This window comes from Rhinatrema bivittatum, chromosome 2 (assembly GCF_901001135.1).
Source record: "Rhinatrema bivittatum chromosome 2, aRhiBiv1.1, whole genome shotgun sequence".
NCBI lineage: Eukaryota > Metazoa > Chordata > Amphibia > Gymnophiona > Rhinatrematidae > Rhinatrema > Rhinatrema bivittatum.
The window spans coordinates 1,263,902-1,282,765 of NC_042616.1; the positions used below are offsets into that span (position 1 = coordinate 1,263,902).

Here is an 18,864-nt window from a genome sequence, read left to right on the forward strand (position 1 = left end):
AAAGTCACAAGCAGCTCCCCAACTGGGGCCTGCTTCAGGCTTTTGACTTTCACTTCAAGAGCAGCAGCCTGATCCCTCTGCCAGGCATACCAGTAGGAGGTCGACTATGCCACTTTCATGGAATGTGGCAAACCATCACAACCGACCAATGGGTACTGGCAATCATTGCTCAGGGTTACCATCTGAATTTTCTTGCTGTCCCATCGGACTCCCCGCCGCTACAAGTGTGGGGAATATCCGACCACTCTGTCCTTCTGGAGCAGGAGGTCTCCCTTCTTCTCCAGTTAAGAGCAATAGAACCCGTTCTTCTTTCGCAGCAAGGCCTAGGGTTCTATTCCCGGTACTTTTTGATTTCCAAAAAATCTGGGGGCCTTTGTCCAATTCTGGACCTACGTGCCCTCAACAAGTACCTCCAGCGGGAAAAGTTCAAAATGGTAACCTTGGGCTCACTTCTACCTCTTCTACAAAGAGGAGACTGGCTCTGCTCTCTAGACCTCCAGGACGCATACACCGACATTGTGATAACTCTAGCTCATCGCAAGTACCTCCGGTGTTTAGTAGGCCCAAAGCACTATCAATACTGGGTGCTTCCATTCGGCCTAGCGTCAGCTCCACGAGTCTTTATCAAATGTCTCGTAGTTGTCGCAGCCTTCCTCCGGAAAGAAGGTGTTCACGTCTACCCCTATTTAGACGACTGGTTAATCAGGGCCCCAACCCAGCAAGCAGCTCGATCGTCCCTGAATTTGACCCTACACACTCTAATTTCTCTAGGATTTCTCATCAATTACGAGAAATCCTATTTAGTCCCATCTCAAACTTTGTCTTTCATTGGGGCAGACTTGGACACTTTACAGGCAAAAGCCTTCCTACCTCAACAACGAGTTCAGACCCTCGTGTCTCTCGCTCACCAGTTGCAGTCTCAGTACACAGCGACTGCTCGGTAATTCCTTGTCCTTCTCGGACACATGGCGTCCTCAGTCCATCTCACTCCAATGGCCCGTCTGGCCATGAGAGTCATGCATTGGACTTTACAGTCACAATGGACTCAAGTGACTCAGCCTCTCTCAACCATTGTCTGCATCACCGACGCACTCCGATTGTCTCTCGCCTGGTGAAAAGATCAGAAAAATCTCCTCCAGGGACTACCTTTTCATCTACCAGATCCTCAACTCATTCTCACCATTGACGCTTCCAACCTCGGCTGGGGAGCTCATGTAAACGATCTACAGACACAAGGATCTTGGTCTCAAGAGGAATCCAAACACCAGATAAATTTCCTGGAGCTTCGAGCAATGCGATATGCTCTCAGAGCTTTTCAGGACTACCTATCAAATAACGTCATCCTGATTCAGACGGACAACCAGGTGGCCATGTGGTACATAAACAAACAGGGAGGCACAGGCTCTTTCCTGCTGTGTCAGGAGGCCACTCAAATTTGGGCGGAAGCACTCTCCCACTCGATGTACCTCAGGGCAACCTACTTGCCGGGAGTGGATAATGTTTTGGCGGACAAACTGAGTCATGTCTTCCAACCGCACGAGTGGTCGCTCAATCCCTCTGTAGCGACCTCTCTCTTCCAACACTGGTATTATCCCCAAATAGACCTTTTTGCGTCCCCTCAGAACCACAAAGTAGACAATTACTGCTCCCTCATTCCAAGTGAGCGCTCGCAGCCCAGAGATGCATTCTCCCTCTCGTGGGCAGCCGGGCTGCTTTATGCATTCCCTCCACTTCCTCTTCTCTCGAAGACTCTCGTGAAGTTCCGTCAGGACAAGGGAACCATGATCCTGATAGCACCTCACTGGCCACGTCAAGTTTGGTTTCCAATACTCCAGGATCTCTCCATCCGCAGGCACATTCCCTTGGGAACGCACCCGCTTCTGATCACTCAGAACGACGGATTTCTACGCCATCCCAATCTTCAGGCCGTGTCCCTAATGGCATGGATGTCAGATTCGGTTTCTCGAGTCCTCATTGCCTCACGAAAACCTTCCACAAGAAAGTCTTATTCCTATAAATGGAAAAGGTATACATTATGGTGTTCTTCACAGTCCCTTGATCCCTTTTCCTGTCTAATCCCGAGATTTTTGGACTATCTCTGGCATTTATCGGAATCAGGTCTAAAGACTTCCTCAATCAGAATGCGTGTCAGTGCGGTAGCCGCTTTCCATAAAGGTGTCGGGGATGCCCCTATATCAGTGCAACCCCTCGTAACACGTTTTCTTAAAGGCTTGCTCCATATCAAGCCACCCTTACGTCCTCCGGCCCCTTCTTGGGACCTTAATTTGGTTCTTGGTCGGCTCATGAAACCTCCATTTGAGCCTCTTCACTCCTGTGACCTAAAATATCTCACATGGAAGGTGATTTTCCTTTTAGCCATCACTTTAGCTCGCAGAGTTAGTGAGTTACACGCCCTAGTTTCCTATCCTGCAGGACCGGGCAGTACTCCGCACTCACCCTAAGTTCTTGCCTAAGGTAGTTTCGGAGTTTCACATTAATCAATCCATCATACTACTATTTTCTTTCCCAGGCCCCACTCCATTCCAGGGGAACAGGCTCTGCATACCCTCGACTGTAAACGGGCTCTAGCGTTCTACCTAGACCGTACAGTTGCCCACAGGAAGAGCACTCAGTTATTCTTCTCCTTCCATCCCAACAAATTAGGGCAGCCTGTGGGTAAACAGACTCGCTACTCCTGGTTGGTGGATTGCATATCTTTTTGCTATCAGCATGCAGGCATTCCTTTCCAAGACCGTGTTAAAGCACAATCGGTGAGGGCCATGGCGACTTCAGTAGCACACCTACGATCGGTGCCACTTCCTGACATTTGCAGGGCTGCCACCTGGAGCTCACTCCACACTTTCGCAGCCCACTATTGCTTGGACAAAGCCGGAAGACAAGATTCCATCTTCGGCCAATTTGTCCTGCGTAACCTGTTTCCAACGTGACGTACCAACACCCTTCCGCCTGCCCGGTGAGGTTCAGGATGCCCTCTACCAAATTCCACCCCAGTTGTTGTGCCTGTTGCACTCCGTTGGGTACATTTGGTGCATGTTCGGACATCCTCAGCTCAGTACTCACCCATATGTGAGGACTACCATCCTGCTTGTCCTGTGAGAAAGCAAGTGTTGCTTACCTGTAACAGGTGTTCTCACAGGACAGCAGGATGTTAGTCCTCACGAAACCCGCCCGCCGCCCCGCGGTGTTGTGTTCGTAATGCTTTATTGTTTTATTTTTCGGCACTGCCTGTAGCTATCAAATAAGACTGAAGGGGGACCCCTGCTGGCTGCAGGGTTGGTGCCATCCTGGGCGTGCCCAGTAGGGGCCAGTCAAAGTTCTGGAAACTTTGACAGAAGTTTTCCGTGATTGGGCTCCATCCTGATGATGTCACCCATATGTGAGGACTAACCTCCTGCTGTCCTGTGAGAACACCTGTTACAGGTAAGCAACATTTGCTAATCAATTGAACCAGTTCAAGGTTAATCAAGTATTAAGCAACATATATCCACTCTGGCTTTTCGAAGAGAATACTGAAGAGCTGAGCTTGCTGCACGGGTATATGTAGGGTGACGTCAGCTTTGAAATCTGATTCTGTCTCCCATCTGCTATCAGGAGAGCACGATACCCATTGGTCCTGAGTCCATCTGCCTACACTAAGAAAAACGAAATTATCAGGTAAGTAATTTCTCCATTTTCCATTCCCTTCCTAATAATTCCTTACATTCTGTTGAACTATAGGTTAAGGAAGGAAAGACAATTTTCTGCTTCCTCTTTTTCCCCATCCTTAGCTGGCAAAGCAATGATAAAAATGCCAGCATAAGAGGTGTGCCTCTTTGGCTCACGTCTTCTGCGTGCTGCTGGGTGCCTCCTTTAGTAGGCCCCCGGCTTGGTGATGTCATCAGCGTCAGGTGGTCTTGTTGACCCCAGATGCGTTCTCTGCATGGGTCCAGACAGCAGCAGGACAGGCGGCTCATTTCCGTGTCACTGGGCAGCTTTTTAGTAGGCCCTGAAGTGATGATGATGTCAGTGTCGGGTGGCTTCAATGACCCCAGGTGTGCTCTCTCTACAGGTCCAGGCAGCGGCAAGGTAGATGGCTCGCCATCTTAATTGTGTTGATTTGTTATCGAGTTAAAATTTCTAAGGGAGTAGGGATGTAAAGCTAATGTAAAGTCCTTTTAGTTTATTGATTTATTTTATATTTGTCTGTCAATGACCCCAGCACACTAAAGTTAATCTACTTATATCTACCTAGTTACACATCTTATTGGCTCTTGTTTTGATTTAAATTCCTTCTGTATAAAACATGTAAGTAAATTTATAGAATGAAGCATTGAGGGTGGCTCGCATTTCTGGTCCTCTTCTCTTGCAAAGGGTGTGGTGCTTCTGAAAGCTGGGGTTTTGGAGCTAACGTTTCTGTTAGGAGAGAAACTAAGGAAAGAAGAAAATGAGGCTGCGGTGGATTTCTAAAGAAGCAGCTGAAAGATAGGGAAAAACAAATATATTTGGTGTTCACTATGAAAGCTCTGGAGCCAAGACCACATAAAATGAAAACAAATAGGATTGGGAGTGAGGTGCATGTCAATTGTATGTCATAAATTTGTGTTTGTGAGGAGCTATGTAAACTTAAAAGTCCATAAAGCAATGGGGTCAGATGTCCTGGCAGCTCCACTGGTGACCTTTTCAGTGCTTCTTTAGAGTCTGGAGTAGTTGTGGAGAAATGGAGACGGGCAGATGTGATTCCTATTCCCAAAAGTGGTAGAAAAGAGGAGGCTGGGAACAACAGGCCAGATAGTCTGACCTCTGTGGTGTGCAAACTAATGAGAAAACAGAAGATAGTGTACTCTCTGCAATCCAATAGATAAGATCGGAGGCAGCATGGCTTTACCATTTATTTATTTATCTGATTGCATTAGGTCTTATCAGATGACTGGTCAATTTCTTTAATTGTGTGACTAGAGAGTTGGTTCAGAGAGAGCACTAGATAGATGTAGGCCTTTGACACGGTTCCACATAGGTGACTTAGTATGGGTCCTACAGTGGCTTATTGGGTTAGAAACTGGCTGAGTAATGGTAAATGGAGTTCACTCAGAGGAGAGGGGCATTACTAGTGAGTGACATTGTGGAGGAATGATCAGGAAAGATTTGTCTTTTTGCTGATGATACCCAAATCTACAACAGTGCAGACAGCCAGGAAGGTGTGGAAAACAGTGAAGCTCAAAGAATGGTCTAGGGTTTGGCAGCTAAGAGTTATTTGCTGAGATTTAATGCTAAAAAATGCAGAGTAATGCATTTAAGCTGTAAAAGCCCAAAGGAGAGGTATAGTATAGTTTGTGAAATTCTTCTAAGCATGAAAGTAGCTGATGATATTAAAATGGCCAAGCAGATGTTTAAGGCGATGATAAAAGCCAGAAAGATGCTTGGCTGCACAGGGAGAGGACTGGTCAGCAGAGAAAGGGAGGTGATATTGCCCCTGTATAGGTCCCTGGTGAGACCTCACTGGGAATACTGAGTACAATCCTGGAGACCCCACCTTCAAAAGGAGATAAACAGGATGGAGTCGCTCCAGAGGGAGGCTGCTAACATGGTCAGTGGTCTTCATCCTAAAGCATTAGGGGGGGGAGAGACTTAAAGATCTAAACATGATGCACCCTGGAGGAAAGGGGAGATAGGGGAGATATGATAGAGACATTCAAATAACTGAAAGGTTTCCATGCATATGAGGAGAACCTTTTTCAGTGGCAAGGAGGCTCTGGATTGAGGGGTCCTGAGATGAGGGTGAAAGGGGGCAGACTCAGGAGTAATCTTAGGAAATATTTCTTTACAGAGAGTGGTGGATGTATGGAGCAGCCTCCCAGTGGAAGTGCTGGAGAGAAAAGCAGCATCTGAATTCAGCAAAGCCTGGAAGAAATGCCTGGGGGTCCCTGAGGGAGTGGTAGGGATTGTAAACCTGAATAGCTGATATGGATGAGTGGACTGGATGAAGGTTGGGTGGGCACTGTTTTCCTCACACTTTGATATTATTATGTGAATGTGCTATGTCCCTGGCTGACGTGTATTGTCCCTATATTCTGTTGTTTTGTTTAATGTGGAGATTGAATTATTGTGAATGTTTTACTGTTATTCGCTGTGATTAGTGGATTGGCAGACTATGAATTTTGTAAGTACATTTATACAGTAAATAGCAACATGGATTTAGTTTTATAAAGGGGAATTAGGAACTGTATTTTGTAATTGTATATTGAACTGCATTTTATGTACTTGTTCATTGCTTTGAGCAATTTTTAATCTGTAAAGTGATTCACAAATATCGTTAAATACATTTATTTATTTATTTGTTTTTAATGTTTATATACCGAAGTTCTTGTATCAGATACAAATCACTCCGGTTTACATAAAACAGTGAGATGCCCAAGCGGAGGGGGCTTTTCATATAACTATAGAACTATAATAACAACGTACAACCGGAACATGGTATAGAGATCGTTACAAGAGAAGGAAAAACTTTTGATATCAATATCATATTATAGTGAAAAATAACAATGGGTATGGTAGATTTGCGAATAAACTGAAATAAATAAAGGTAAAAGAAATGCAATAAAACAGTATAAATGCGGAAGTAATAAAATAGCCTGTGTGGTCTTTTTCTTCCATCATTTTTCTGTGTATCTTGTCAATTTAGTTTTATTTGGAAATCCGACTGCTTTAGGTGCCTTTCAGGACTGGACTTGCCCATCCCTATTTTATGATGTACTAACCTGTAGAAATCTCCACAGGAATGGCCCAGTACTGTGAGTCATTTGTTTCATGAGGCAAAGGATCCTGTGGTGACTTGGTGAACAGATTAGGGAGAAGTCACTAGCTTTTTAGCAGAGCTCACTGAAGTATATCTAAGGTTGGTGTGCAATTGCCCATTTGTGCAATTTTCTATGCAAAACTTTAACTTACCCTGAATTACTAATGAAATGGTTTGCGTGATTTCTCCGTTCATTAGCAATTTGGCACAAGTTTTGTGAATGGTTTTTAAGTGAAAAATAAAACATGCAAGAATGCCAAATAGTGCGGTTACGCACTGTATGGTCATTTTTGTGCACACTATCCTGATTGCAAACTTGTCAGCAATTTAGGACTTCAGCTGCAAGATATCCAGAAGTTGGCTAGATTTTGTACCGGCTTCTGAAATGTGTTGTCCCCAGCCTTCGAAGGCCACTAAAAAGGACAAGGGCTAAGCCTGGTAACCAGTTTGTGACTTTTTTCCTTCGTAGGTGCTGCGCACTCTGTCAGCAGTGGATCTCTCAGTGGCATGACCCTCTCTGCATGCAGCTCCAAGTCCAATGGCTTCCATCAGCGTTCCTTTTCCATCTCCAGCACGGACCAGGGCAGTGAGACTCTGCTTGCAGCCAGCGCCTGCATAAATCCTGGTAAGATTAGATGCCACCACCTCCACCAAATGCAATGCACCTAGTGCCATGGATTTCGTGACTAAGCAGGAAAGTGTCTGGTGTGTACTTTTGGAGAGCCCTGCCCCCTTTGGCTGTGAGACACAGTGCAAATTGTGAAGGTGAAACAAGCTTAGTCCCAGGAAGGGAGGGTGTGAGCCAGCAGCTGTACCAGAGGTGGGAGGGATTGTCAGTCTCTAGCCTGAGCTTGGACAAAAGCACAGAGTGTAGGGGGAAATGGCCTGGGACAGAGTTCCACCACTTCTTTTCAGACTTAACAGGCAGAGCAGCAGGCAACCTTCAGGGAAGAAGAGGAGGAGAGGGGGTGAACCTGAAGCAGACAGAGAAGAGAACAGCAGCTCCCCCAGTCCTGTTATCCTGAAGCAAACACAAAAAGAGGCTGACTTGGCACAGGTTTGAAACTTGTGAGCAACCGTGTCAGTTGTCAAGGCTTCAGTCACTATTGCTCATATAATACCTACGCCAGTGGCCCATCTCAGGACCCCAAAGACCACCCTTCCAATTGGGGTTTAAACTGATGGTCATCTTCTGATATTAATTCAATCTGATGTCCAAAATTACTTCTTAGGTCCTGAGCATTGTTCAGTAGTCAATCTATTATTGTAGTCTCTTGTAAACAGCACTGATAATCACACTGGAAGCAAAGGATAGTTTCCAGCTTAGCTTTTATTGATTAAAGATTGAAAAGTTAATAAAATATTCAGTTACAAATTCTTGTTCTTTACAACAAGAGAAGGGTGACCATAATGATAAAGGGCATGGGTGGCTCCCCTATGAGGAAAGGCTGAAGAGGTTAGGGCTGTTCAGCTTGGAGAAGAGACGGCTGAGGGGGGATATGATAGAGGTCTACAAAATCATGAAAGGACTTGAACGGGTAAATACAAGGACTAGGGGTCACGCCATGAAATTAGCAAGTAACACATTTAAAACAAATTGGAGAAAATTCTTTTTCACTCAACACCCAATTAAGCTCTGGAGTTCATTGCCAGAGGATGTGGTTAAGGCAGTTAGTGTAGATGGGGTTAAAAAACATTTGGATAAGTACCTGGAGGAATCAATAGAAAATAGCCACTGCTTGTTGTCGGCAATAGTAGCATGGGATCTATTTAATGTTTGGGTACTTGCCAGGTACTTGCGACTTGGATTGGCCACTGTTGGAGACAGGATACTGGGCTTGATGGACCCTTATCTGACCCAGTATGGCATTAATAAGTATCGCCATGTCTTATTCCTGGTGCATTGGTCGAATTCCATGTCCAGATGGATGTAAGGCCGTTTATAAAAGACTAGCCGTTAAGCCCGTTAAAACGGGCGAGATTCCATCGGTCAGACCGGCACGGTTAGAGCCGCTCTGTTCCCCCGCAGCCGCTGCTCCATGGGATGTCTCCGGGGGGGGGGGGGGGGGGTGTCTCTCGCGCGTGCCTCTCCACCGGGCTTGTTGCTGGCCTGCCCAACGCTCGGTGATGAGGCACGCGCGAGAGAGAGACTCCCGGCGACCTCCCATGTCTGTGTCTGTGTCTAGAGGACGTGAATAAAAAGGCAGCAAAACACTGCACGGAGCGGCAGTAGCCACAGAGGCATTCACGGAGCGGGATGCCAGTGGTCGGTGTTCCACCTTCACGGAGCAGAAGGATGGTGGGCTGCCATCTCCAAAAAAAAAAAAAACAGGGGTGGGTAAGAGTATGGGGCCAGGTGTGTGGCCAGCTTGTTACAGCGGTTGCTACCCATAATTGAGCTGGACGTTCACTTGGATGCAGATCCGGCGCTGCTCTCTACATTGGTGGTGGGGTGGAGGGGAATTAGGGCTGGGAGGGTACTGGAAGCCAATAGTAACAGATGGGGGAGAGAAAAAGATAAAAAAAAAAAGGATAAAGTGCGTAGCTTGCTGGGCAGACTGGATGGGCCATTCGGTCTTCTTCTGCCGTCATTTCTATGTTTCTATGTTTTCTATGTTCTCCACAACTTCCCTTTTCCTTCCATCCTCTACCACCTCCTCCACAACCCCGTCCCTCTCCCTCAGCCCTCCTCCACTCTTTATTCTTCTCTCTGGCCCGCCTGACACTTAGATACCGCCACCACTGCTCCATGGGATGTCTCCGGGGGGGGTGTCTCTCTCGCGCGCCTCTCCACCGGGCTCGTTGCTGGCCCGCCCGACGCTCGGTGATGAGGCGCGCGCGAGAGAGAGACTCCCGGCGACCTCCCATGTCTGTGTCTGTGCCGCCGCTTCTCCCCGTGCGAGAGAAAGAGACCCCCCGGAGACCACCTGTGCTGCCGCCGCTGCTCCTCCTCACCATTTCCAAGTCCGCTGGGCTCCCCTCTGACCGACGTGCTCTCGCGCATGCGCAGTAGAGCTGCTTTCTACTGCGCATGCGCGAGAGCACGTCGGTCCAAGCCCATTTATATGGTAGATTTTAAAACATGGTTATTTGGACGTGCATACTTTGGTACAATATGAAAGCCTAGGACAAGGAGGGTGAAACAGAAGCACAGAGACTTAAAGCTGGAAGATTATTGTTTTATGTATAATGAAATTTATTAGCAATTTTGATAAATATACATTTTGTAATTCTTGCTATTGTAATTCTTGCTTTTATTGTATTGTTTTTGCTGTGTAACGTCGTGATTGTCTACAGAACAACAGTATACAAATACAAATGAATTAATTCATGAGGTACTTTTGGAGCTTCCTCCCAGAATTTGATGGATCAGATAATCTTTTCCCAATGTAAGTGTCCTTAAGTAAAGTCCCAGTTTTCCTACCTTAGTCCAGTTGTTCAGGCATTCTCCTTGCCTCCGTACTCCTCTCTTGATGATGTAGATGTGCTAACACCGAATGGCTAGCACATATCTTCTTCGTTGCCTCCTTCAGGAATGAAGCTCTAGCAAGACTTCCAACAGTCTGCCTGTGTGCTCTGGTTGAGAGAGAGCACTCCTCTAAGATAGCAGGCATGATTGAAAAATAAGCTGAAAGGAAGGTGGCAAAGCTTCCTCCTTGTAAAGCAAAAGGTGTAAGGTGAGCCAAAGGCGCCCTTCCCAGTTTTCTAAATCCAGATTTCATTCCTTAGAGGCCCTACGAAAGTGGCAGGGGTTTAAATACTCAGAGAGCTCACCATCTCAGGTTCCCATGTAGGAAATCTAAAACCTAGCGCTAATACTACTACCCTTCTCCTGTGACCCATAGTAGACATCCCTTAGACTGACTGCACTCAGGCTTAATTTCTAGTATAATGACTCAGAACCGTGTTCTGTGAACTTTTTTCTAGGAGCCAAGGAAGCAGAGTGGAGCTAGCAGTGTAAATCAGTTCCAACTCAGATTATTTCTCATCCCCTAGCCCTTGACGCAGAGCAGAACAGAGCAGAGCTGCTCACCCTGAGATGGGGGCAGCCACATGGCCTTGATTTTTGTGCAATTTCCATGCACAATTGAGGTAGCTGTGAGGGAGAATGGCCATGGTCAAAGGCCCACATGGTGAATGCTTTTTAGCCCCACTTCTGCTATTATTGGTATTTTGGTTTACTGGCCTTACTTCTGCCCTATGCTGTTTTCCTGGACTCTGCTGTCTCTGCCCCTTGTAACCACATGGGAGAAATGGAAGAGGAAAGAGAGTATGGGTATAAAAGGGGAGGTAGGAAACAGAGTGAGGGGATCAGGAGGGAGGGAGAGTGAGATGTGGGAGGGCAAAAGAGTGAGTGAGTAGATTGGAGGGTCTATGGGTTGTGTGGAGGAGAGGGGAGGGAGTAAGTGAGGGACTGGAGGGACTAAGGTATAAGGTGATAAGAGTTGGGGGGACGGGAGTGTTGGGAAAACAGTGATTGAGGGGAGGGGATAGAAGGGTAGTGAGCAAGGAGAATATGTGGTGCTCCCCCCTTCCTTCCTCCCCCGAGCCCTGTGTGCGCTGCCCGTTCCCTCCGAGGCCTCGGAGGGAACTTTCCTTCCCCCCCTCGCACCTTCCCCTCCCTTCCCCTACCTAACCCACCCTCCCGGCCCTATCAAGACACCCCCCCCCCCCCCCCCACCTATCTGAAAAGTTACTACTGCCTCCAGGCAGTAGTAACTTACGCGCGCAGGCATGGCAGGCCCCGCCCCCCGGACCGCCCACTCGCCCCCGAACACACCCTCGATCCGAAACCACGCCCCTGGTCGCCCTTTTTTGCAAGCCCCGGGACTTACGCGCGCCGCCGAGCCTATGCAAAATAGGCTCGGCGCGCGCAGGGGTTTTTTAAAAGAGTTACAAGCATACCTTATGCGCGTAACCCTTTTAAAATCCAACCCACTGTCTTTTAACACCCAGGCTCAGGGGGAGTGGTCTAGCGACAGCATCTCAAACAGCTGATACTCCTTCCACTCTCTCCCCATGGCCAACTATTTTTATGAGAAGGTAGCCAAAATGCATGCATCATCTAAGGATGAAAAAGAAGACTCAACTAGTGGAGGATATATTATGTGGGAAGTCTTGTCAAAATGGGGGCAGTTTGCCTACAAGTTATTACACAGTTGCATTCCATTTATAACCCACTGGATCTTTGTCCATTTGTATTAATTAAGGCCCTAATTGTTACAGGAGCGTTATTTACCTGAATCATTGAAAAGAGCACTCATAAGGCTGGTTACAAAAAAAATCCGTTGCCATCACAAAAAATATCAAATTATAGGCCAATTTCAAATTTCCTGACTGTTCAAAGATTGTGTGAAAAATGTGTTTTAGGACAGTTGAATGGTCATTTGGTACATGGAGGTAACTTGCAATGAGCGGCAGTTAATATCCTGTCAGGTTAATTTTAAAACGAGCACACAAGCTGAAATTTATTTTTTTTTTTACATTTTTATTGGTGAGTAATACAACATTACAGTAAAGTCAAAATACAGAAGAAATATCACCATTGATTACAAGTTTATACCCAGTACCAATCCCTCCCTCCCACCCTCGCAAACCAATCATAGAGGATTATCCGGTAAGTGTCTTAAATTCCACAAAGACTCAGGTTCACTCACTCTAATATATAGTCTTAGCCATCTCCTGAAGCATACCATTTTAAGTATGTATCCTATGTATGATGAAATGATTGAAGGTTGTGCTGTTTGTTCACTGTAAGTTTATACATTGTGCATACATTATCTAATTGTCACAAGACAGCCGAAAACTGTGGGTCTTGAGACGTTTTCCATGAGCTGGCAATCTCCATTCGCAGGGCTATGCAGGCTTGTAGGCAAAACGGATGTCTTGCCATCGTGTCGTGGCCCTCTGTATTGTGTAATAAAGCAAAGTCCACTGAAAATTCAATGTTTGTATTTAGGATAACTGAAACTAGTTCTTTCAGCCGAGTCCGCAGTGGCACAACACATTTCCCTGATCACCATGTATGTAGGAAGGACCCTGTCTCCCCGCACCCCCTCCAGCAAAATCCAGTACTACCAGGTGTCAGTTTACATATTCTAGCAGGTGTAAAGTACCATCTGTAGAGAATCTTATATCCATTCTCAACAATGTTCGAAGAAACCGAAGCTTTACTAATTTGGTGATAGATATTTGACCAAGTCTCCGGCTCAATTGCCAAAAGTAAATCAAGAGACCACTTTTTAATAAAGAAGGAGGTGTAAGCAGGGGTGCATTTAACAATTTATATATTTTAGATATTAGTTTTTTGGATACATAAGGGGCAGAGCAGAACCCCTAAAATAAAGTTTTACCTGAGTTCAACAGAGCTTTAAGATTTAGAGTTCTATAAAAATGGGATAATTGGTTGTATGCCATGACTTCGCGATTGAATAAACCATAGACCCTACACAAAGCCAAGAAAGATACTAATTTACTACCCTCCCAAATATGTTCTATACAGGTCAATCCACTAGCCTTCCATGTGGAGAAAGACCAAGGGGAATGACACTGTACAAAAATCGTATTATGAAAGAGATGAGTGAGATAGAAATAATCCTTATTGCCCACCAATCTCTTCTTCCATCTATCCCATATTTGCATAGTGGTTCTAGTAGTTGGTAACATATCAGGACAATCCCTCCACGTATTCCTTGGTTGCCATGGCATGGCAATGAGTGGCAGACATGTCATGTAAACTTGCTCTATTTGGGCCCAATGTTTAGGTTCTCTCGTATCGTGCCATACCACCAGGGGGCATAATTGGGATGCTGCGTAATACCAATGTAGATTCGGAACTCCTAACCCACCATCTAATTTGGATAGATATAATACTTGTCTACTAACTCTGGGTGGTCTGCGCTTCCATATAAAACTAAAGATTTTCTGCTGCCATCTTTGGAGCAAATTATTGGACACTAGTATGGGAAGAGATTGAAATAAGTAGAGTAGTTTTGGAAGAACATTCATTTTAATGGTGGCTATATGCCCAAGCCATGATAGAGGTAGTCTTGTCTAAATCCCGAAAGATTTTTTGTATCAGAGGTATATAATTCAGTTTGAATAAATCCCAAGGGTGACTCGAAAATTGTATACCCAAATACTTAATTTTTTGATTGACCCACCGAAATGGGTCTGCAAGTCGTAGGGTGTCTACGGTAGCTTGGAGACGTGTAATGTTAAGAATCTCTGATTTCTCCCAGTTTACTTTAAATCCTGAGGCTGAGCTGAATTTCTTTATTTCCTGCTCAATTCCTATTAGTGAGGTGTGGGGGGGATCTGACCGTGAACATGATATCATCCACAAATAGAGTTTGAACTGTTGGGTCCCCACCTTAAATCCATTAATTTGATTATTCTTACGAATACTAATAGCCAATGGCGCCAAGAAAAGGGCAAACAGGGCTGGGGATAATGGACACCCTTGTCTGGTCCCTCGTCCAACAAAGAAAGGATTAGAGTAGCCTCCATTTAATTTTAAGCAGGCCCTGGGTTTTTCATAGAGTTTGTGAAGCCATCCGCAGAAGAAGGGTCCGAATCCCATTTTTTTTAATACCCCGAACAAAAAAGGCCAGTGCACCATATTGAATGCCTTTTCAGCATCGATGGACAGAAAGGGGGCTTCCGACTGGTTGGAATGCGCCACCCACATCAAATTTAAGAGTTTGTGGACATTATCCCTAGCCAATCGTCCTGGAATAAATCCTGCTTGGTCCTGGTGGATGTTTTGTTATATATTTATTTATTCTACCAGCCAGAATTTTTGCTAAGATTTTAAGGTCTAGATATATCAGCGATATTGGCCGGTACGAACTGCAAACTGTGGGGTCTCATCCAGGTTTTGGGAGTAGGGTAATACCTGCTAAATTGGCATCGTTAACTAGGCTATCCCCTTCTCGTAAAGAGTTATAGACTTTCTGTAGGGACGCTACTAAATATGGGCCGGATTGTTTATAAAATTTGGCCGTAAGACCATCTGGACCTTGGGATTTTCCCGTTTTAAGAGACTGGATAGTGGCCAGAATTTCCGGAGTGGTAATCTCAGCGTCCAGTTCCCGTCTTGCCTCCTCAGTTAAGGTCGGCATAATGATAGAATCCAGGTAGTTGTTTACTTTAACTTTCTGGATGGAGGCATCTGAACTATTCCTGGATGGAATAAATGATAGCTTTATGGAGCAATTGGTTCAGGAACCAACTAGAGAGGGAGCAATTTTAGATCTAATTCTCAGTGGAGCACAGAACTTGGTGAGAGAGGTAACGGTGGTGGGGCCGCTTGGCAATAGTGATCATAATATGATCAAATTTGATTTAATGACTGGAAGAGGAACAGTGTGCAAATCCACAGCTCTCGTGCTAATCTTTCAAAAGGGAAACTTTGATAAAATGAGAAAAATTGTTAGAAAAAAAACTGAAAGGAGCAGCTACAAAAGTAAAAAATGTCCAAGAGGCGTGGTCATTGTTAAAAAATACCATCCTAGAAGCACAGTCCAGATGTATGCCACACATTAAGAAAGGTGGAAAAAAGGCAAAACGATTACCAGCATGGTTAAAAGGGGAGGTGAAAGAAGCTATTCTAGCCAAAAGATCTTCATTCAAAAATTGGAAGAAGGATCCAACAGAAGAAAATAGGATAAAGCATAAACATTGGCAAGTTAAATGTAAAACATTGATAAGACAGGCTAAGAGAGAATTTGAAAAGAAGTTGGCAGTAGAGGCAAAAACTCACAGTAAAAACTTTTCTAAATATATCCGAAGCAGAAAGCCTGTGAGGGAGTCAGTTGGACCGTTAGATGATCGAGGGGTTAAAGGGGCACTTAGAGAAGATAAGGCCATCGCGGAAAGATTAAATGATTTCTTTGCTTCGGTGTTTACTGAAGAGGATGTTGGGGAGGTACCCGTAATGGAGAAGGTTTTCATGGGTAAAGATTCAGATGGACTGAATCAAATCACGGTGAACCTAGAAGATGTGGTAGGCCTGATTGACAAACTGAAGAGTAGTAAATCACCTAGACCGGATGGTATACACCCCAGAGTTCTGAAGGAACTAAAAAATGAAATTTCAGACCTATTAGTAAAAATTTGTAACTTATCATTAAAATCATCCATTGTACCTGAAGACTGGAGGATAGCAAATGTAACCCCAATATTTAAAAAGGGCTCCAGGGGTGATCCGGGAAACTACAGACCGGTTAGCCTCACTTCAGTACCAGGAAAAATAGTGGAAAGTGTTCTGAACATCAAAATCATAGAACATATAGAAAGACATGGTTTAATGGAACAAAGTCAGCATGGCTTTACCCAAGGCAAGTCTTGCCTCACAAATCTGCTTCACTTTTTTGAAGGAGTTAATAAACATGTGGATAAAGGTGAACCGGTAGATATAGTATACTTGGATTTTCAGAAGGCATTTGACAAAGTTCCTCATGAGAGGCTTCTAGGAAAAGTAAAAAGTCATGGGATAGGTGGCGATGTCCTTTCGTGGATTGCAAACTGGCTAAAAGACAGGAAACAGAGAGTAGGATTAAATGGACAATTTTCTCAGTGGAAGGGAGTGGACAGTGGAGTGCCTCAGGGATCTGTAGTGGGACCCTTACTTTTCAATATATTTATAAATGATCTGGAAAGAAATACGAGTGAGATAATCAAATTTGCAGATGATACAAAATTGTTCAGAGTAGTTAAAGCACAAGCAGATTGTGATAAATTGCAGGAAGACCTTGTGAGGCTGGAAAATTGGGCATCCAAATGGCAGATGAAATTTAATGTGGATAAGTGCAAGGTAATGCATATAGGGAAAAATAACCCACGCTATAATTACACAATGTTAGGTTCCATATTAGGTGCTACAACCCAAGAAAGAGATCTAGGTGTCATAGTGGATAACACATTGAAATCGTCGGTTCAGTGTGCTGCGGCAGTCAAAAAAGCAAACAGAATGTTGGGAATTATTAGAAAGGGAATGGTGAATAAAACGGAAAATGTCATAATGCCTCTGTATCGCTCCATGATGAGACCGCACCTTGAATACTGTGTACAGTTCTGGTTGCCGCATCTCAAAAAAGGGATAATTGCGATGGAGAAGGTACAGAGAAGAGCTACCAAAATGATAAGGGGAATGGAACAGCTTCCCTACGAGGAAAGACTAAAGAGGTTAGGACTTTTCAGCTTGGAGAAGAGACGACTGAGGGGGGATATGATAGAGGTGTTTAAAATCATGAGAGGTCTAGAACGGGTAGATGTGAATCGGTTATTTACTCTTTCGGATAGTAGAAAGACTAGGGGGCACTCCATGAAGTTAGCATGGGGCACATTTAAAACTAATCGGAGAAAGTTCTTTTTTACTCAACGCACAATTAAACTCTGGAATTTGTTACCAGGGGATGTGGTCAGTGCAGTTAGTATAGCTGTGTTTAAAAAAGGATTGGATAAGTTCTTGGAGGAGAAGTCCATTAACTGCTATTAAGTTAACTTAGAGAATAGCCACTGCCATTAGCAACAGTAACATGGAATAGACTTAGTTTTTGGGTACTTGCCAGGTTCTTATGACCTGGATTGGCCACTGTTGGAAACAGGATGCTGGGCTTGATGGACCCTTGGTCTGACCCAGCATGGCAATTTCTTATGTTCTTATGACACGATTGTATGTCTGGGACGAATACATCAAAACACAGGTGCCCCCAAGATACTGACACAACTATCCAAAGCTAGGGAAGATCTTATGAGGCTGGAATCTGCAAATATGGCACATTGGCTACAAATGACAAAACAATCCTATTTTGAGGGGGGCAATAAGGCTGGGAAAATATTAGTCAATAAACTTAAAAAGATTCAATACCACAATACCATGTCTAAAATTAAAGGGGATGGAGATAGGATATTAACTAACAATATGGATATCAGGAACAGATTTCTTGATTTCTATGCCACATTATAAGAACATAATTTTGGCCTCTGTTGGAAACATCCTGTTTCCAACAGAGGCCAAAACCAGGCCACAAGAACCTGGCAATTACCCAAACACTAAGAAGATCCCATGCTACTGATGCCATTGATAGCAGTGGCTATTCCCTAAGTAAAATTGATTAATAGCCATTAATGGACTTCTCCTCCAAGAACTTATCCAAACCTTTTTTGAACCCAGCTACACTAACTGCACTAACCACATCATCTGGCAACAAATTCCAGAGCTTTATTGTGCGTTGAGTGAAAAAGAATTTTCTCCGATTAGTCTTAAATGTGCTACTTGCTAACTTCATAGAATGCCTCCTAGTCCTTCTATTATTCACAAGTGAAAATAACCGAGTCACATCTACTCGTTCAAGACCTCTCATGATCTTAAAGACCTCTATCATATCCCCCCTCAGCCGTCTCTTCTCCAAGCTGAACAGCCCTAATCTCTTCAGCCTATCCTCATAGGGAAGCTGTTCCATCCCCTTTATCATTTTGGTTGCCCTTCTCTGTACCTTCTCCATCGCAACTATATCTTTTTTGAGATGCGGTGACCAGAATTGTACACAGTATTCAAGGTGTGGTCTCACCATGGAGCGATATAGAGGCATTATGACATTTTCCGTTCTATTAACCATTCCCTTCCTAATAATTCCTAACATTCTATTTGCTTTTTTGACTGCTGCAGCACCTTGAGCTGACGATTTTAAAGTATTATCCACTATAATGCCTAGATCTTTTTCCTGGGTGGTAGCTCCTAATATGGAACCTAACATCGTGCTTCCCGGGCATTCTTTTTCTTAACATGTGTACCTCTTGAGATGAGCAACCCTCTGAGATAAGCCTTAAAGGATTCCCCATACTATTGGTGAAGGGACGTCTCCTGTGTCATTCCTAGTAAAGAATTCTTTAATATTTGAGATAAGATTCTGGGAGAACTCTTTATCTGCCAGTAGGGATTCATTAAGTCGCCAAAATCTTATGCCTTTATCATATTTGTCAAATGTAATATCTACACTGATAATGCATGATCAGACCATCTTATTGGAGTGATTTTGGCATTGGAAACCTGATTAGAGAAGCCT

At 44.5% G+C, this 18,864-nt stretch overlaps 1 protein-coding gene across 2 annotated transcripts in view; it reads left to right on the forward strand.

Annotated features, from left to right (window-relative positions):
• The window catches only part of AGAP3 (ArfGAP with GTPase domain, ankyrin repeat and PH domain 3), a 1,011,227-nt gene that overhangs the window by 645,110 nt on the left and 347,253 nt on the right, over positions 1–18,864 (forward strand). For both annotated transcript variants that reach the window (XM_029587235.1, XM_029587233.1), the window contains exon 12: positions 7,263–7,418. In XM_029587235.1, coding sequence (XP_029443095.1) covers positions 7,263–7,418 — 156 coding nt within the window. The remainder of the gene's footprint in view (positions 1–7,262; positions 7,419–18,864) is intronic.